The 20,225-nt window shown below is 37.5% G+C and overlaps 1 protein-coding gene across 1 annotated transcript in view; it reads right to left on the bottom strand.

Annotated features, from left to right (window-relative positions):
* Window positions 1–1,016: 1,016 nt before the first annotated feature.
* Window positions 1,017–20,225, bottom strand: part of DAP (death associated protein) — a 43,518-nt gene continuing 24,309 nt past the window's right edge. The window contains exons 3-4 of the mRNA XM_031589219.2: window positions 4,918–4,960; window positions 1,017–3,273 (exon numbers count right to left, since the gene is read on the bottom strand). Of these exons, the coding sequence (XP_031445079.1) occupies window positions 3,154–3,273; window positions 4,918–4,960 (163 nt within the window). The 3' untranslated portion in view covers window positions 1,017–3,153. The remainder of the gene's footprint in view (window positions 3,274–4,917; window positions 4,961–20,225) is intronic.

Raw genomic sequence — 20,225 nt, 5'->3', positions numbered from 1 at the left:
TCTAACCCTTCCCAGACCTCATTTAAGGGTTGGCAACTGAGGCAAAACTCTCTCACTGGGAATCCCTGCCTTCCGGAGGCTTTCCTGAGGTAAGCAGTTTTTCTTCTTTTGTTTCTGTGCACACAGCTGCTATGTTTGGGTTTGTTCTCATTTGCTGTAGCCTAGGATTGTGCTGCTCTGCTATTATTCCTGTACTTTTCATCACATTAGAGCATTATACTGCGGAAGACAGGCTTGAAATACTTATGGACAACTCAATCAACAGCATGCCAGACATCGCATTCATGTATTTTCTCAAAATTTTAATGAAAGAGAACAGCTTTTGAATAATGTAGTGCATCATTACATGACTGCTGAGGCTAAGGATAAAACATAGCAATATTTGCAGGGCAGTAAATCTGTTGTATTTACTGAGGCATCATGTATGTTTACTACATACGCATTACACATACACTAAACATGGAATGCCAAAAGTATCAGAGAGCTTCCAAAAGCCCTATGGTGATTTATTTCAAGTTTTCTGTGAATCGCTTGTGTTAGGCAGTGCTACCTGCTGTGCTATGAGATGCCTGTCAACTTTTCCAGTTATAAAATTTTCTTTTCTGGAAGACTAGAGCTCAAAAACCAACAGTAAATGTGAAAATCTCATTTCCCTTACTGTACTTTAGATTCTATGCTTTCACCTAGACCTAGTAGGGCTCTCCAATTTCATAGCAACTCACCTTCCAACTGATAGAACCCAAAAGATTTCATTACTATGTCATAAAATTTCCTAATAATTTTAACTACCTGGCATTCTGTAATAAAATCCTGCTGAAGTTACCCTGCTGGTTTGTTTTGTACTTACAGAAAAATGAGCCCAATATACAATCTCAGGTTTTATTGTTGTGTTATTGCCACGTTGACAATTCCAGGACAATTCTTTTGCAGTAATTTCATGTAACATCTGAAAGTAAGCTGTGCTTGTATGTGATTGTGATATATTTGAAAGTATTAATATCATCAGACAACCCCAATGATCAATTATGATTCTTTATTTTCTGCAAGATAATGCATTGGTAAGGACAGCTATGCATAAACATGGATATCTTCCAACCATACATAATATGCTTTCATACAGAGATATTTTCTAATCATATAGCGAATCCCACAGTCTAAAAGTGACTAAAGATATCTTGAGAATCTTACTTCATTGTACAAACTTAAATACCAATTCAAGGAATCAAAGACAAATTTCTGATACTGTCTATATATGCTATATATATTGCATTAACAACCAAGAGCAGTTGTTGCTAACTCAAAAGCTGGAAATGTGTTGCTTGCATAAGGGCAGAGATGTCCAAGCCCACCAAATGGTGTGCAACTATTCTGAAGTATTTTCAGTTTTCCAATACAGTCAATGAATGGAGTCGAGCAAATCAGGTTGTCTTGAAACATGCTCTATTGACTGTTTTGACTACAGTTAGAGTCTACATGCTACTTCAGATGTAGACATGAAAATGGGAGAGCTGAATGCCACCATTCTTAAACCAGCAGCTACCAGCATTGAGTGACCATGACCACCAGCTGATACACTGATGCAGCAGACTGACAACTACTGGCTGCACTATCCATGAGATGACAGTCTCTCTGTCCTGAATCTGCTAGTGATTTAGCTCATAAATATGTTCTATGAGGTTCAACAGTTCTACCCTCAAGGATAAATAATTCGTGTGAATCACTTCTACACTCATGAGCAACTAAGAACAAGGCCTCAGAAGTACCGACATCAGGAACAAAGAGTATTTTTTTAAAAATGCATATTCTAATGCAGATTAATTCTTATAAACAACACTCACTCCTTAAGGCAAGTACAGTTATCTAATTAAACTGAAAATAAGGACTTCATACACAAATCATAGGTCCCCTTCCTTGGTGCAGAATAAATATATCCACGCCTATCTTTTGTAATACACACTTTGCATTTCAAACCCATGTATAGATGGCCATACCAGGTCCCTTTCACTAACGTGACATGAGTTATTCCACTTGTGAAATGGGTTGTATTTCACAGTGTTTTGCTCCTGTACTCACTCTTTGAGACTGTTAGAAGTTTTATAAACTCAACAGGGCACTATAACCTGTACTAGTCAGTTAAAAACAGAAGTACATTTTTAAAATGTAGGTGGAATGTTTAAAAAATGACTTTCCTGGGTTTTATAAAGATGAAGAAGGAATTGGCTAGAGCTTGTGCTTTTTTTTGTTTTTTAATTTCAAACTGTGTAATTGACATATTTAATTATGTGGCCTAACCTAATCTGATTGCTCTGTATGAAAAGTAACTTTTATTCTCCTTCATTAATAATAATTTTAAAAAAAGATGCATAACAGAGCTTATCTCATAAAGTTAAATGCTGTAATAGCGTAATGTAAAAAAGACAGATTTTCGTCCAGTTTAAGTTCAGTTCTCGAAGGTCCTGAATTCCTTCAACTTGTTGCTGGATTTGAGAAATCATCACATCCAAAAAACAAAACAAAAACAAACAAACAAAAAACAGGCCTGTGAGGTCACAGCCGCAGCGTGCTTATAACTCTTGACTACTTCTTCACACCCACACAGAGCTTGCACAAAAGAACTTCATCAAGCCTAGGAGTGCAAAGCGGTGTAAAAAAGAGTCAGCTGAATTTCTGCCCACTTGTGATTTAACATCTCAGGATACTGAAGACTGCAAGACTGTATTCAAGACAAACACTAATTTCTGTCTCAACAAACTCCCCCGGATAACAGAAGTACCAGTACAAAGGGGGAATGTTCTCTACTGGGTTAGCATAAAAACTACATTAACTATCTGCTATTGCAATGCATAACTAAAAGCACAAGTTTTAAGCTCACTAATCATAATCATAATTTTCATCTTGTCAATCAGACAGTCTTATCAAAAATCCACCCTTGATCAGCAAATACTTAGAAGGGAAAACTTTTTTCATTTGGTATATCAACTAAAAAATGTCTTTGTTCTTCCTAACCCTTGAGAATTAAAGTAAAAGAACAGAACAGGATAAGATTTTAGAGGTCAGTATTATTGATCTGATTGTGTGAACTATAAAGGGTCAACGTCTTCTCTCAAAAACATATTCACTGATGGCAGTTTGGCTGAGATTTCTGTGGTGAGCTCACTTGCGAGGTTGGTGGATGTGCTGTTTGACATGTTGAGGGTGAGGAAGCTTTTCCACTGAAGGATGTGGTTTCTGATGAGCCACCTGAGCAGCTGCTGGAGGGAAGTCCTTATCACCCTGTTTGAAAAACACATTGGGAAAAATTTAAGTAATATTAAGTATGTTCTAGTTCAAGTGGACATAAGGTTTTTTAAGTGTGAAGAGAATATGAAAAACAGTGCTGCTTATTCCTCTGAAGTCCTGCCATACACACATCTTGCCATTCTTGCAGCCAACTTCAAAACTTATTTGCACAAATCTAACTTTTTCCAATTATACACAACACCTAAGAATGCAGTATCTTAGAGTGACAGGGGGGGGGGGGGGGGGGGAACAAAACTTGTTATCTTCCCACTGAATAGCCCCTTGTGTCAAGTCACTGCCACTGGCTCTGTATAGTCAGATTTACTTGATTTGTTTTCACAAAGCAATAAAACAGAGGAACTGTTTTACAAATAATCCAAGGCAGCCTGAAAATCTACCTGCACAGAAAAACCAACTGCAGTAACACTAGTTCTGCAGGAAGAAAGGCACTATCTAAAACTATTCTTGACTCAAATCTTCAAGCTGCCTACCTTTTTAACTTCCTCTTGTAACAAGGTCTGCTAATCCCTTGGTACTGTTCTAGAGTATCAGTTCACATGTAATACCTATGGAACTGACTTAGAATATCTTTTCTAGGGGTAGTACTGTTTTTTTGTGTTTTTTTTTTTTTTTTTCCCCCAAGAAGTAGTGGGAAAGTACTACCAGTCCTCGATGACAGAGAACAGCACCACAACTTCCCTGCTTAGAAGCTGGGACAGACATGAGGCAGAACAGTATTCCTGTATTCCACTGGTTCAGAGGGTGACAATGTTACAGAGGTCGTGTACAAAGCAGATGCCTCAGACTGCTTGTTTTTCACCTGATCCCACTCTAACCTACTTCAACTTCATTCCATTCTGACAGCACTTCTTAAGTCTTGATCACCAGGTTAGCACTTAACAATTTTTTCAGTTTGTAGGCTATTCCAAGCTCCTTCTAATTTTCAAAGATCTCTTCTTGTCAGACTTGACACTTTCCACCTTCTTTCTCTTTGATGCTGATGTTTGTTTCTTACATATTTATTTCTCTGGTACCTTGTACCCTGTTGTCTCAGATTACATAAAAGCAATTTTTTTCTACAACTTGTGAGTAGATGGGTAAACCATATTATGCACCCCACTAAACCCCTGCCACAATGCACAAGGAAGGAATTACTGATCAGAAAACTAATAGTTATTAGTAGCGATTTAGCGTATGGGTTTCCAGGTCTTGCTTGTTGTTGCAAATCTATGTACCCCAAGGCACACATGGCAGTGTAATGCCTTCAAACACATACCATCACTGTCAGAAGTGCTGTTACAGATCAAGCTATAGAGAAGACTTAAATGCAACTGCTTTCGAAGAAAATCAATGCTGTAATATCTAGCTTAGATATGAAAAGAAGATCAAATAAGCTTTAAGTGCTAAAATTCAAAGAAAAATGGTAGAAGCCTTTTCAATAAATAATTTCAATTTCACTCACACAAAAAAAGCCAAGAAGAATGCTCAAAGGGGCATAAACAAATACACAAAACAAAGACTTATTTCATAATAGAGAAAGGGAAATGGAAAAAGATTAATTCTGCTCTGATCAGTGATAATTCCAAAAAGCTGACGATCATTTTTCTATGGTTAAAATAAATTTAATGGTAATCTTACCCTTGCTATGACACCAGAGATGAACACTGTTGGTTTAGGTGGGCTGAAAAAAACAAGAGGGATTAATTGTACTATTCAGAAGATAAAAATGAGAAGCACATCATATGTACAATGGAAAAAAAAAAAAGGCATTTTTGGAATTAATGTTACAAATAAGATTTCCTCTACAAATGACTTTTGTTTTACTACCACTTTCTGCAGCCAAGAACAGTGATACAGACCTGCAGGTTTGAGCTGCTATTACTTCATGTTAATTGACAGAAGTAAAAGGCTAGTCCAAATGCTTTGTGTTCCTTTCTTAATCTTAAGGATCTAGATTTGTTTGCATTGGCTTATTAATCCTCAAATTTTATATATCAGCTACTAGCTGTATACTTTAGACTTAGTATATTTGTACTGTAAGAAACAACAAAAACTGTAGCTGGAGTAAACCTACTGCTGTCATGGAAAATAAAACAAGATTCTGAGTCTTATAAAAAAACAAAACCCAATACTTTTTAAATCACAGACTTTCAAGCGGGTATTTATCTACTCTCTTACAACAGAAGGAGAATGATGTCTGTATTAAAACAAATGTTCAAAAAAAATCAACAACAAAACAAAGCCTGCCCCACTTTTTCATTTGCAGACTTACATTTGCATCAATAGAACCAGATTCAACAGTAGAATTTGACTCTGAAGCTTGGTCAACACACAGGATTAGATATCCTGATTAATGGATCTCTGGATTAAGTCATGGCACTGCCAGAGTCTCTGAACAGCCCAGTTACTGAAGAATCATTGCTCTGCTTGAAATTTTTAGAAAGTTAGCAAGACATGATTAGAAAAAGAGAAAACAGAAAGGAATTTCTGCTTTTAAATTCATCCATTTAAGAGTATGAGTAGTATTTCCTGTGATGAGAAGAAGTATTTTGATAGCTGTATTAGCACTTCTTTGATCTCATTTTCTGCCAGTATAAACTAATAACAAGCAAAGATCAATAGCAAAATGCTTTCATTTTATCCTGATTTTGCTGAGCCAATTAGTACACTGCAGTCTGGATGAGAAACACTGTAAGGTAAGTAATAAACTGAAAGAAACAACTCTTTACAGAAAATACAGATGTACTACAGTGGCTGATGGTTCCATTCACAAACTAACACAATGATATTATATAGGAAACAAACAAGAAATGGAGAAAAAACAAGTAGCAAGCTGTTCTTCAATTATACATGGGATCTGGCTTTAATCACACTCAGAGGAATAGTTATTTGTTTGACATCACATTATTAACAATGCTAGATAGTGAGAAATTCAAATCAGATGGGTTTTTCCTATATTCTTACAATAATATTTGAGTGCTCACTATGCCTGCATGCTGCATGAATTTCAAATCAACATTTCCTTAAAAAAAAAAAAAGCCTGTGTATGCAGAATGTGTTATGGCTTGTCTGTCTACCACCACACTGTATTATCTGCTCTAGGTTCCATACAAATTAAATGTTCCATGCTTTTGGCCAAAAATAAAACCCTGAAGTGTAATGGCTGTAGCAAAATGGGTGTTTCAAGGAACCTTTCCCACTGCGAATTTTTATTTTCTTCTCAGGAACTCTGGTCTCCTATTTAGAAATGTCAAGCTGTTATTAATCAAAGAACCTGAGCTTACAAGTGCTAAGTTCACTGGGTATGCAATAAGTTGGATAGAGTTAGAATACCTGGTGTGTTTCTGCAGGTATTTTTCACTTACTTGTATATTCTTCTATCTAAGGAACAAGGCTGAAGGCCCTTTAGGGATCATTTTCATAGTAAGTACAAATAAAAGACTGTCAGAGTTGTATGTTTCAGGTAGTACAGTAGATGTAGTTGGCCTATCTCTATAAAGAAGAGAAAAATCAGTAATACCATTTTTCTGGTAAGAACTTTTCCTCAGATACAAAGAATTTAACTACAACTCTATCATATTTAACCTTAACATATTTAAACTTGTACACAGTTGATTCCTGGACTGTCTTTAATTGCATTATCTTGTAAGACAGGAAATAGATCCACCAAAATGCCTCACATTAAACTTGTCCCAGAGTTAACACAGACTGTTTCAGGACAGCACAGGGCAATTTGCTGACAAAAAGGGTATTTAACCTACTTGGAAACCAGAGTATCTACATCCAGATTTGCTTGGAGCAAACTTGACCTTCGTTTGCTAATGAGGTTCAATAAAGTAAAGTGCAAGATTCTGCACCTGAGTCAAGGCAATCCCTGATGTGTATACAAACTGGGGGAAGAACTCCTTTAGAGCAGCCCTGCTGTATAGGAGTTAGGTGGGTCTGGTTGATGAAAAACTCAATGTGAGCCAGCAGTGCGCTCTTGAAGTTCAGACAGCCAATGGAACCCTGGGTTCCATCAGAAGAGGAGTGGTCAGCAGAGACAGGGGTGTGCTTGTCCCCCTCTACTCTGCCCTCATGAGGTCCTAGCTGGAGTGCTGCATCCAGGTCCGGGGTCTCCAACACAGGAAAGATGTGGATCTGTTGGAGAAGGTCCAGAGGAGGGCTAAGAAGATGATCCAAGGGCTGGAGCACCTCCCCTATAAAGACAGACTGAAGCAACTTTTTACACAGGTTGATAGTGACAGGACAAGGGGGAATGATTTTAAACTAAAGGAAGGGAGAAATAGATTAGATTAGATGTTGGGGAAGTTTTTTTTATTGAATGCTGGAACAGGTTGCTAAGGAAGCTGTGGATGCTCCATCACTGGAAGTGTTTAAGGCCAGTTTCGATGAGACCCTGGGCAATCTGATCAAGTGCTTGACCTAGTGGCTGGCAATCCTGGCTGTAGCAGGTTGGGTGGAATTTAATGATCCCTGAGGTCATCAGGTCAAGTCCCATCAGGTCATCAACTCAAGTCATTCAGTAATTCTATGATTTCCATCCTTGTTTGTCCTCTTCCTGGCTTTTTGATCAGATTCTTGCTGGGTCTGTAGCTTTCAGAGTGAAGAACTAATGGGAATGCTGATCTGACCACCTCAAGCATTTCTATTTTTCTTTTCTTGTTGACCTGAGTAACCATACTCAATAAATAAATACTGTAATGAGGCATCTTCTCTGAGAGAGCTGATCACAAAGGCAAACAGGTTTCATTCCTACGGAAAAAACATTATCTGACCATTACATTCATTTTCATATGTTAATTATCCCTTAGCAGTAAAAAGACAGCAGACTGGCCAGAAACATCAATGATTGAGCATATCTCTATTTATGTTCTATGCTAAGGCTGCAGGCATTTCCTTATTTCAATTAGATTATGGTGTCTCAGAAAAATCTTTAAAATTTTAATATTATTGATTATCTTGGGTGATTCACAGAACCAGAATCAGGCGAGAGCATATCTCATCACATATCTATACTAATGAGGAATCCAACTGATCAAAGAATGGCCTGGATAATCAGTCATTGATTCAAGCTTCAATTTCATTTTTAATGAGAGAAATCTTTTTACAGATGAACTTCACAATAAATTCAATCTCTACTGCCAGAGTCTCAAATCATTGGCTGTACTGGACACAGATTAGCTGCCAGGAGTGTAATTTTATAATCACACTCCAGGACATCTACTGCAGTTGTGGAATTTCAACATCACTCATTATCATTCCACACAGCCTACCAAAAATAGATACGAAAACAGAGAATATACACAGGCTATTATTGCTACATTTGTAAAATATTATTAAGTACTTCTGATTCTGTTGGCCTTTTAAATAAAGCACAACCTACATTTTTATTATTTCATAAGCTGCAGTGGTTGCTTTGAGGATCTACTTAATCTGATGAAAATCGGTTTGACAGATGTTGTTTTGAAGATAGAGCATTCCTTTATCGAGGCATCAGTACACAAGAAAGCAAGAAAACATTACTTTGGACAGAGAATGTGTTTGTTTACAAACATATGGGTTTTTAACACATTTAATACACACATTCATTTTTAGTTTAATAATAGCCACAGCTGATATTGTACAAGGAATACAACAGTAGACTTGCCAAGACAGCTTATTATTTGTCAATACTTTCAGAGTCAACACTTAATTGTTTTATTATAAACACAGAGAGAAAAGAAACACATCTGTCAAGATTTCAGCATTTAAAGAACTTATCCAGATTTTATATGTGTGATGCTGTTAAGAACTGCACCTGTTTAACATCAGAATCTCAACTAGATTCATTTATCTTGACTGTCTTCAAATAAAGATTTTTATTATTTCATATTAAGCTTAAATAAGACCTTTATTTGACATTGCAAGTAATTCACAAAAAGAAGATGGAATACTTGAAAAGATCATTAACTAGATGAAATGAGGCATTAATAATACCAGAATCTTACGTCTTCACCTCAGAGGGATTGGCTGAGCCCAAGTCTGACAAAAATATTGTAAAAACAAACACAATGGCATTAGAATTACAGCAAAATCTCCTACAGCCCACAGAAAATACACATAGATTATGATCATTTATACAACTCCATTTAAATATAGAAATTGAATAAAGCAGCTTTCCAAGTTATTATTTTTATAGCCCTTAACTAATATGTTACAAACATATGTATATAGCATATATATATAATATGCTATACACACATACAGAACACACCTCTTTTTAATTCACAGCTTTTTCCATTCTCAGCTTTTTAAGAGTGGTCCAAAGTGTAGGAAAGAGTGCAGCACATTCCAACATCCCCTGCCCTGTTTGCAGCACCTAGATTGCCCACCTACCCCAGTGTTACCTGATGAGACGGATGTGAAGCTGAGGCCAACTTCCATTTGCTAGCTAAGTGGCAGTTCTGATCTGAATGAAGGACTGTGAGCATCACTCAGCTTGTGATTCAGAACAGGAGCCTATATTTAGAGTTGACTAACTGGGAAGAACCATGTGTATCTGTCCTGTCTTCCACATGAATTATAAAAGCTTGTGGAAGGGAACAGGCTCATACAGCAGCCAGCCAGGGTACAAACTTACTGCTCAGTATCCACTGGTGATCAGAAAAATCAAAACAATGTGATAAGACAAATGAAGAACAGGAAAAAGCAACCACAAATATAGTAACTCACTACATATCTCGTTTAAAATACTGTATGTAGTCCAGGAAAATCAGAGCAGAAATAAAGATGGAAAAAAAAGATGGGAGAGCATGGAGAACCTTCTATGTGAGGAAAGAGTTAAGATATTTCCATATTTCTGTAGGGAAGAGTGGAGAACACTGTTCCTATTATTTCCTTTTTTTGTAGCGCATGTAGAATGTGCCACTTAAAGAAAACAGAAGACAAATATTTAAAACCCATAACAATAGACACCTTTAAAACGTCACAGAATGAAACACAGAACCTCCTGAAAATAAGACAATGTTAAGATCAAGAATTTAGGAAGATTCAAAATCAGAATTAGGTATTTCTGTGACTTACACACGTTCATATCAGGATAGAAACACGTAGAAGTTAGACAAATGCTGATGCTCTGTGGCTGAAGTTAACCTCAACGTGACAAGGTCTACAAAGAAAACCTCTTCTGCGCAGAGGTTAAACTTCTGTAATTCATTTTCCTTCCTGCCTTCAATGAAATAGCACAAGAAATTATTTTCCTGATGCATCTGATTCATCCACAATTTATCTGAGAACTATAAATCAGAGTACGAGCACAGCCACAAGATTCCCAATACGGAAACACTTGAACAGGATAGCCTGCTTTAAAAAGGATGGAGCCATACAGCTAGGCTAAGATGACTTTCCTGGGTTTAAAAAAAAAAAAAAATTCCAAGTAAAACATATCATACATTCTAATTAACAAGTTGTTTAGGCAAGCAAAGTGGAAAACATGAAATAGGATGATCCACCCCAACTGTTCCCTCATTAGGGACAATTTTTTGCTTTTTCAGACCTTGTCCCACCAAAGCAGTCGCTCTATGAACAGAAATTTCTCCAAATATTCTGATCATTTTCAATCAATAAAATGCCTGCCTTTAATCCTACCCTTCTCTTTCTGGAGTGGAAAACATTTTGGCGAGCTGCTCAAACCATCCGGCTTAATCTTCAAGGTTACTTGGGGATTCATATTCTGATTATGAAACATTAAAGGTAACTGTTCTTAGTTTCAGTTAAATTCCTTTTTAAAAGTGTTCAGATACTTCTTCATAGCGGTGCTTATCTGAATTTACATGGTTGCCTTTAATTTTGGCATTGTCAGTGAAAATGAAGTCTGAGATGATTAAAAAGACACTGAGATGATTAAAAACACATTTCTCAGCAACAGAGAAAGACTAACAAGCACACTGCTCATCAGCTTGCCTGAGATACTTTCCAATTGGTTATTATGCATTTAGGTTATTAATTTTCTGGACAGAAAAGTAATAATTAGCCTGACTGACTACCAGAGGGAAATATGCTAGTTGATTGCACTGGGACATGCAGTATCTGATATTCTATGATAATTTATCCTGCTGAGGTCATTTATTTATCTGCCATAACTTTCAAACCTTTAGGATCACCCACAGGATGGCACTGTTGAACCTCTGCTTAATGTGTATGTACTGTAAGGACAGAACCTCAAAAAAAAATCCAGGTGCTGTGGCAAACACTAGAACAAGTAGAAGCAACACTTCTTCCTCTTGATGAAATGAGGAATGTACATTTATAATGTGTATACATCCACATACAGACACTACTTTTGGAAAAGTAACTTCCTCCTCTCCTTGTAGTAGTCTGTGCTTTCACTCTGCTAAATGGTTGCTCTTTCCATACAGGCAAATGAAAGCAAATTTTAAGGTAGCTCTTAATACCCTATGAGGGCATTTTAATGACTGCTTGTTTCGCCATTCATATACAAGCAAATTGGGTGTCCTGATCTTTTAATGAGATAGCAAATCACTATTCATTACATTTAATAGAGACTGATTGACTTTCATTGTTCTTACATCCACTGTCAACTCACTGCAGCACATGGCCTGATTAATCTCACCAGCATCTCATTCATCTTTGTTTTCAGTGCATGCATTAGTGACAAAAGAAAATTATTTAAGAAAGCTATCTCCCATCTCTAATCTGCACTGTTACACAGCCTGTACAGAGAGTACATTCCTCTTTCTTGCCTTCTTCTGACCGCAGAATGAAGATTTAAGCATTTCAGCTTTCCTACAGACTCAAGGATTTAAAAATAGACCACAATTCCCCAGCTGTTGGTTCATTTATTAGGGTTCAAACCTGCCATCCCAATAACTACGTAGCACTTAGTGAACATCAATGACAAACTTCACACAGGCAGTAGCTGCAGCATTAGCCCACTTAGTACCTGTAGCCCTTCAGGTGGAAAAATGAAAGCTGTGGAAACTGACATAAAGCAAGTTTCAACAGTGGCATAACTCTAAGGAAACTCTAAAACAAAGAATTAGTAGAGCTGACTCTGAGCATTTGGAAAATGGTCAAAGATGGTAGTGCAGAGGAGAGGATCAAGTCTTCCTCAATAGCCAAATGCTGAAGTGTACTTCACTGTATGTTCCCATGACAGTAACATGCTTCCACTCTAAGAACATGATGAGCATGGGCCTGCAGGCCTGCACTGCATTGTCTCAGATTCTGGGACACATTATCTAGCTGTGGCACTACTGTAGCTTCTCTTCCTCCTCCCAGTGCATGAAAGATGGAGTGGAATTAGAAACAGAAACACTGTGACACTGTACTAGGAATACATGATGTCAGTGCAACGAACGAGACGTACAGATTAGAAGCTAATGAGAAGGCTAAAATCTCTCTGGTGAATCTGTGTTTGTCTCAGACACACGGTGGTGCCTTAGAATGTTCCAGCTACTGCTACTGGAATCTATACCTGACTCTTGCTTTCATATATCTCAGGCCATTAACCAGTTCAGCAGACATTCATGTTTCACTTTCCTATTGTTTTCAACAATTGCAATACCATTTCTTATTAATCCAAACTACACAACAGATACACATACATGTCTCCATTTGTATAAATACATCCTCTTTCACATCCATGACACTATTACAAGAAGCTGCCTTAACACTGCTTTACACCTCACATTCTGCAGTTGTACCCCACTGTTGTGTGAAGCTCTCCAAAGCAAACACAGATGAAAATCAGCCATTTTGTTACTCCCCATGCAGCAAAACAGATCATGACAAATTTTCTGTGCATTTCCTACCTGGAAAAGCTCGCAGCATAACCAAGGGCATTTTGGAAGGTTACGAATACACTCTTCTAGTATTAGATTCCATGCTGAAGACTGTGTGAGCTGGGTGTATTGACCAGGATCTCACTTTAGTTCAAATCCTTCCGAAGTTGTTTACACATTCTCTTTGCCCTCCAGAGGCAAGTGAAATTTCTAGAGGAATAGATCTTGTCATAGGAATAAGAAGCTAGCAAATCTCAGAATCTGAAATTCCTCTTAATTCAGCCATAGAAGGCAGAAAAAAAAAAAAAAAAAAAAAAGTACCTGATCTTGCATTTAGAGCTTTGATTTAGATTTGATTTAGAGTTCCCCCTCCTGTTTATACACTCCCTTCAAGTACTGGAAAGCTACAGTGAGGTCTCCCTGGAGCCTTCTCTTCTCCAAGCTAAACAATCCTAGTTCCCTCAACCTCTCCTCATAGAAGAGGTGCTCCAGCCCTCTGATTCAGACAAGGGCATATCTCTGTTTAAGCCAACTTTGAGAAATTGAATCTCTCCAGATCAAGCAACCTCCTCTGACCTGCCAGGAAGCAATCGCCTTGCTCCTCTACTACTATTACAATTCCTGCTCTGAGTTGCAGTAGTTGGTAAGGCAGAATCTTCATTTTTCATCTAGAAACATCCAGTCACCTGAACACAGAACAGATTGTTTCTTCCTTCTGTGTTTTTATCTTAAGGGTTTAATCCAGAAGGTCAACATTCGATATTACTAAAATAAACTGCAAATGTTCTACTAATGTCAACAGGGCTGGAACTTCATACTGAGGAAAGACACAGGAAATGACCCTGAAGAAATCAATAGCAATGGGATTTAAAGCACTGCAGTCTGAGGATTTCAAGAGTAGTTCTTAGATGGTAAACTTCCACTCAGCACAAAATAGATGTTTCACTTTTTAAGTGATAATAAAATCTGTGACAGTGCAAACGGGTGACAGATCAACGTGCTGTTTAATCTGAATATAGTTCTCTAGTAGTACTCATTCATTTAAATGAGACGTACAAACCATAAAGCAACTAAAATCTCCTGAATGTCAATACTACCAGCAATTTTTCTGTTAATCTAACAAAAATGAGTGCTCATTTTCTAGTTTAGTCTGTTAAGTCTGTCACACCCTGGTGCTCCACACATTTGAATGGCATTTAATTGCTTTAACTAAAATAGCTAAAGCAGTTCAATTCCTCAAACAAGTATTACAGAACCTGCAAGATGTCAGATAACCACTTGGCTCCATTGGTTTCTACATACATTATTAAACAGCCATTATAACATAGTTAGATCACATCTTCTTCTGTTTGTGATGCATACACAGCTCTGCTTCTTCAGCCTGCTTTTTACAGAACAAATAGATCAGTTTGAGGAAAGGAAACAAAACAAGCATCCACAGTCTCAGCTGAATTTACACTTATTAAACAACAGAAATAATGTTGGTGCTTTATACTAGTAGTTTGTAATAGTATTTTATGCTGCTCGAACAAACAGTTTTTCACACAGAGGACAGGAGAAATAAAAACACTGTAAAAATGACTCCTCCTACCTTATCCACTACCTGGCAGCATAGTTCTGGCCAGAGCAACTGTCTGCAGTTGCGTTTCTGAAGGGTGTCCACAGCAAGAACACAGCTTATCCAAAACATCAGCCTAGTGGTACCTCTGGCTACTGTCTGCATAGTCTAAAAAGTGACAATATAATAATGGGAGCTAACTGAATAAGTTATTAGCTTTTTCACCTTTGAAATCAGGGACAATTGACCTAAGTAGAATGTACTACTTATTTAAAAAATAAATTGCAACTATCTAAGCATCAATATAGATTAAATTAGCAAAAAAAAAAATGTTTTTCAGAAGATCTCTTGACATTTCTGAACACTTCAAAGGGTCACTTCTATCATATTGTGTCTAATTGGACATACAGACATTTTATAGTTTCACTTGCTAATGAGACAGGAGATAGCTTTTATAGAAGTCCATCAATAACCAAAGGCAGAGGTCTCTCCTGATTCAGAATGTCATTTTTACTCTGTACAGGTCAACAGAGTAATGGAGTCCCAGGACATCACTGTGAAAATTAATGTAAATGTATGACACCAGAATGAGATTTTCAAATAATTAAAAAGCAGAAACAGTGATTATCAGAATAAGTGCACCCTTCTACCATCCAGGCAACCACATGTGCCCATTTGTAAATACTATAGGGCAGGACTTTTCATAATGTGTCATGACTGACAGCTTATTCTTTTCAGTTTTCACATTTTGAAGAAATATTTTCTAAATTTAGATACTTCTACTGCAAAAATATTCTTTTTACCTCTTAGCTCTGTTACATTTTCTTGTGTCCTTCCCACCACTGAGACTCTTTAGGCTATTGCGATTTACACTTAAAACTACTATGTAGTAATGCTGGCTCTATTTTAAGAATTCCATATGAAACATCTCTATTTAGTTTTCATTACGAAAGCAAGCACTTAGAGGGAGCTCAACATCTGCAGAAGCAGGAACCACAGGAAATTTTTAATGGTACATTCTGGTAGAAGGTCCTCTCCATCTCCTTCACCTCCAACTACCTCTGATAGTCTAGATCCCAAGGGCTAGCTCCTAAACCAGTACATTTTGCTTGTTTTGAATAATAGCACATTAACTGGGCACAATAGCAAGTAAATTATCAAATACTGTTTATTTTCAGAAGAGTGATGACTTTAAATTTAAGTCATAATTTTATATATAAATAATTGCTCCAAGTCTGGTACATTCATGAAAAAACACCTCTGACTCACAGCAAATCACTTCATGTGTAAATAGAAAAAACTACAGGAATTTGGAATTTCTAGCAACCAAATTTTGCTGCAGGCTGGAGTGTAAGATGAGGCACTGCCTGATTCAGCTAAACTGTTTGGAATTCAGATCATCATAGAAATAGCTGAAAACCTTGGAAAAGAGAAGTCTTAAAATACTTTAAAGGAACTGGACGACTTTGGATCTTAGCTGTCTTCTTCTTAATCAAAAAACGTAGGGAGAAAATTATAGATGTCCTGGCCTGACATGACTAAGTCAAAGAACACCAAGAAAGTATTCAAATGGTTTACTTGCTTGCATCAGGAAAGCAGACCATGAAAGAATGTGAACACTAAGAGACAGACAGTAGAAATCAAATGGAGGGAAATACATACATCTGAGGAAGGTCTCACATCCCAGTAACACTCTAAATTCTGGCTTAGTAATTTATAAAATATGTCAATCTTAAAACAAACAAACAAAAAAGCCCAATAATGTGGATTATCATTTTTTTTTTAGTCAAAACATGATAGCTATGTTTATGAACCCAAAATAAGAGCGAAGAAAAGCCGCCACAATAACAGCTGATAGCTTTACAGCTTGTCTTTGTATTCACTTCTAATCCTTTAGCATTCTTTCCTGAGATTACATTTTATAAACTGTTTGCTTTCAACCTGCAAACAAGTTTGCACACTCCATGTCAAATACCCACACATTCATTGTGACTTTACCATCACAAAAAAAAGCAAAAAGACCAGGTGTAAAGAGAAAATCCTTAATTTACCGAAAGACCAAATCACTTTCTAATATTCAATGTCAGTATTTATGGCAAAATTTTCTATTAACCAATGTGGCATTCCCATTATTAACCCGCATACTCAGAAGAGATGACAGACCTCTCTTGTGCATACTTGCTCTGAATTCTTGCTGCTATGACATTAAAATTGACAGGAGGGTATTGGGCTCCTGTCGTATCTATTTAAAATCTTCATAGAGAAGGAGTCCATTGAGACATACCCTAGGCACCTAGATGACAGCAGTGCTATTGCTGCTACATAATGGCCAGCTGCAAACTGAAGCTTAATTTTGTTTTTGTCTATCAGAGAGATCTTGTCTAGATACTCCCAGTTGCAAAGAAAGAAATATCCACAAATCTTACAGCAGTGATTCTCATTCATTGCTATAACACATCAAGGGAAGTAAAAAACTATAAAAGAGCTTTAAGCAAGAAAAAAAAGTTGTTGTTGGTTTTTTTTTTTTTCTTTTACTGATGAATCTCGGCTGCAAAGAACAGCATTGAACAGTGCAGGGGGATACAAGCACAATCCATGGCTCAGACAAGTACTCACTGTTTGTGGATGGAAATAAAAAGAGCCGAGCCCATTCTTTCCAACGACCAGATAGCTCGTATTGTTTATTTATAAAGTAGTGGGTATTAGTACAGAATAGGGAACTGTAGAGCAAGATGAGCGAAGCAAACTGGGGAAAAGGGAAAGGAAGAAAATGAAAAAAAAAAAAAGGTGGGGAGAGAGGTGGAAAAGTCCTCTTCTTTGGCAGTACTGCTGAAAAAGTATCAAAAATAATTTTCTAGAAAGTGGTGAAAGGATAAGTGCCTGTTACAATGTAAGTGACAAGGCAGGAAGAAACATTCAGAGAAAGCAGTTCTTGTTAAAACAGCTGAAACCTGCAGGCTCACATGTGCCTTTGTTAGGAAACAACTGGGAAGACAATTAACAGGCTGTTATTGCAGAGCACATCTCATTGCAACAGGATCACCGAAGCACAGTAACAGGATTGGTGAGTTCTGCAACAAGAGACTGGAAATCCTAAATGTCAGAAGAGAGGACTAGCATCTCACAGGTAATAATTAAACTGTCTTACCTCCAGATAGGTAGCAGAGATCTCTTACAAGGATAGCAGAGGACAACATCAAAAAGGAAATTCATTACAACAACCCTGTCCGTTGGCAAGTGACAGGAGAAGGGAAGCCAACTAGTGCCTCATAGCTAGGTACACACAGCACATTAAAATCCAGCACAGTATGCGCCAATATACAAGGGAACAAATACATACTTGATGCTATTTCTGCCAGAAACACGAAAACAGGAAGTTCAATCTACCTTTAGCCTCAGTCATTTGAAAAATATACCTGGGCACAAGTTCAGATCTCTCTGCAAGGTAATATCTCATATATGAGAGCAAGCAGCTCTGATAACCTTCTCAGCAACCAATCAATGCTCAGACTCTCATATTGATTTCACTTAATGCTATTTCACTAACACTTGACATACCAACCAATTTGACCACCTGTTATTACCATTTCTTTTAGGTATGGTAATCATGAGGAACAATTCAATTAAGAACTTGCACCAGGCTGACAGGTGTGACTATTTATTTCTTATCTTTTAGCCAACATGCATATTGTGAATTTCTGGAAGACTGCTTCGTGATGACAAGACTCAACTATTCCAGGTAGGTTGGGTTTTGAGTAAGATCAATATACTAACGTAGCAATGTAAAGCTGTAAATTAGCAGTATTTATGTATTCTGGAATATCTAGGGAATACTTACCTATTCAGTATCTCAGTCATTGCACACACAGTGCAGCAGTTTCTAAACTTGGACTTGGAATCCGGGTTTATTGAATTAATATAACCTGCCATAGTTTCCAAATAGATTAGGTATTCACAATTTCACTTAATTTAAATAGGAACACTATCTCTGAAAACTGTGAAGGATCTCAATCAAGTAGGGTACTTGACCCCAAGAAACCACTTCTCAATTTTCAGTAGAATGTGCAACTTAGCCGGAATAATCACTATCAAAGCAGCACATAATCCTGGAGAATAACATGAAAAGATGTCGTTCAAGAATGCGCAGACTAAAGACGGCAAAGCAAAAGAGCCGACTGTCCACAACCACGTACTTGACCTTGGTTTTGTTTCTAGTCCATGTAAACTGTTTTGCTACAGCTAAACATTACTTTTCTACGAATAATTTGGCTGTGATAAGAAAATGCAACAATCCTGAGCACAGAATGGACAACGAAAGCAGAGGCCAACTCATACGTGTGTTCATGTGACCTCATCCCCTGTCCCATCTTCTCTATTGCCTTGCCTCACTGTTAGCTATGGCTCTGCCAGCCATGCTAATAGACAACAAGTTACAGATAACAGACTCATCACTACAGAGTTGCACTGGTTCAGTGCTCAGGGCAGAACATCTCTGGAGTTCTAATGCCCATGGCAATTTGCAGCTTCACTTGGAAGATCACTACGTCTTACTTGCTTTTAAAAGCACGTCACTGCACACACGTGTATTTTGTGAACACACCCATTTATACTGGCACACCTGTTGATCAGAAATTAAATCAGACAATTTGGACCAGCATGGTTCTGGAGATAATCAAAAAGTGGCTTCCAATGGTCCCAGTAGCCTAGTTAATGACATTCTGGGGCTGCATACACAAGGTTTCACCCTGAAAACGTTATGCAACTCTGCAGGGCCATCCTGACTAACAGACTGCTGCTTAGGTGTCTCCTCCCAAACAACAACAAAGAGGGAAAGTGCTTCTTCTCACTCTTACTAAAGTTCACTACACTTTTTATTGCTTTAAAACTGCTGTCTTGGATTATATTATCCCTTTAAAATGATACAAGCATACATAGTATTTACACAGTTCATAAAGTTAAACTGTCTTCACTGATTCTGCCTATTTTTGAGAACTAGAAGAACCACCAAATCTGAGAGACAAACAATGCTGAAAGAATAAAAACAAAATTACAGAGTTGTAACAAGGGAGGAATCAATTACAGAATTACAAAAGGAATGAAGTTGGAAAGGACCTCTAGAGATCCTCTTGTCCAAACTGCTGCTCAAGCAAGGACAACTCAGAGCTGCTTATCCAGGACTGTATCTAGGCAGCTTTTGAAGATCTAAAAAGAGGAGACTCCACAGCTTCTCTTGGGAAACCTGCGCCACTGCTATGTCACCTGAACAACAAAGAAATACCTCCCAATGTTTAGACAGAATTGCCTATGTTTCAGTCCATTCCCATTGCCTCTGTTAAGTTTCACAGATTGACCAACACTAGCCTGATCAGCAGGTAAGGTTCAGCCTGGGACTGACCACCCTGCCAGCATGTACTTGTGAAGGATATTCTGTCCCAGTGGGGAAAGAACGTAGCAAGAATTGAAAAGTTAAACCAAGAAGGAATTTAAAAAACAAAACCACAACAAAAAACAGCACCACCACAACATTCAAACTTGGTATCAGTCTTGAGATATGTCTGCAGATCCTAAGAAGGTCAAATGACAGACCGTACAACAAAATCAAC

This window comes from Phasianus colchicus, chromosome 3 (genome assembly GCF_987193195.1).
Source record: "Phasianus colchicus chromosome 3, bPhaCol1.hap1.1, whole genome shotgun sequence".
In the NCBI taxonomy this organism is placed as follows: Eukaryota; Metazoa; Chordata; class Aves; order Galliformes; family Phasianidae; genus Phasianus; species Phasianus colchicus.
Note: the sequence above shows the minus strand (reverse complement) of the source record. Positions and strands in the feature narration are given on the sequence as shown.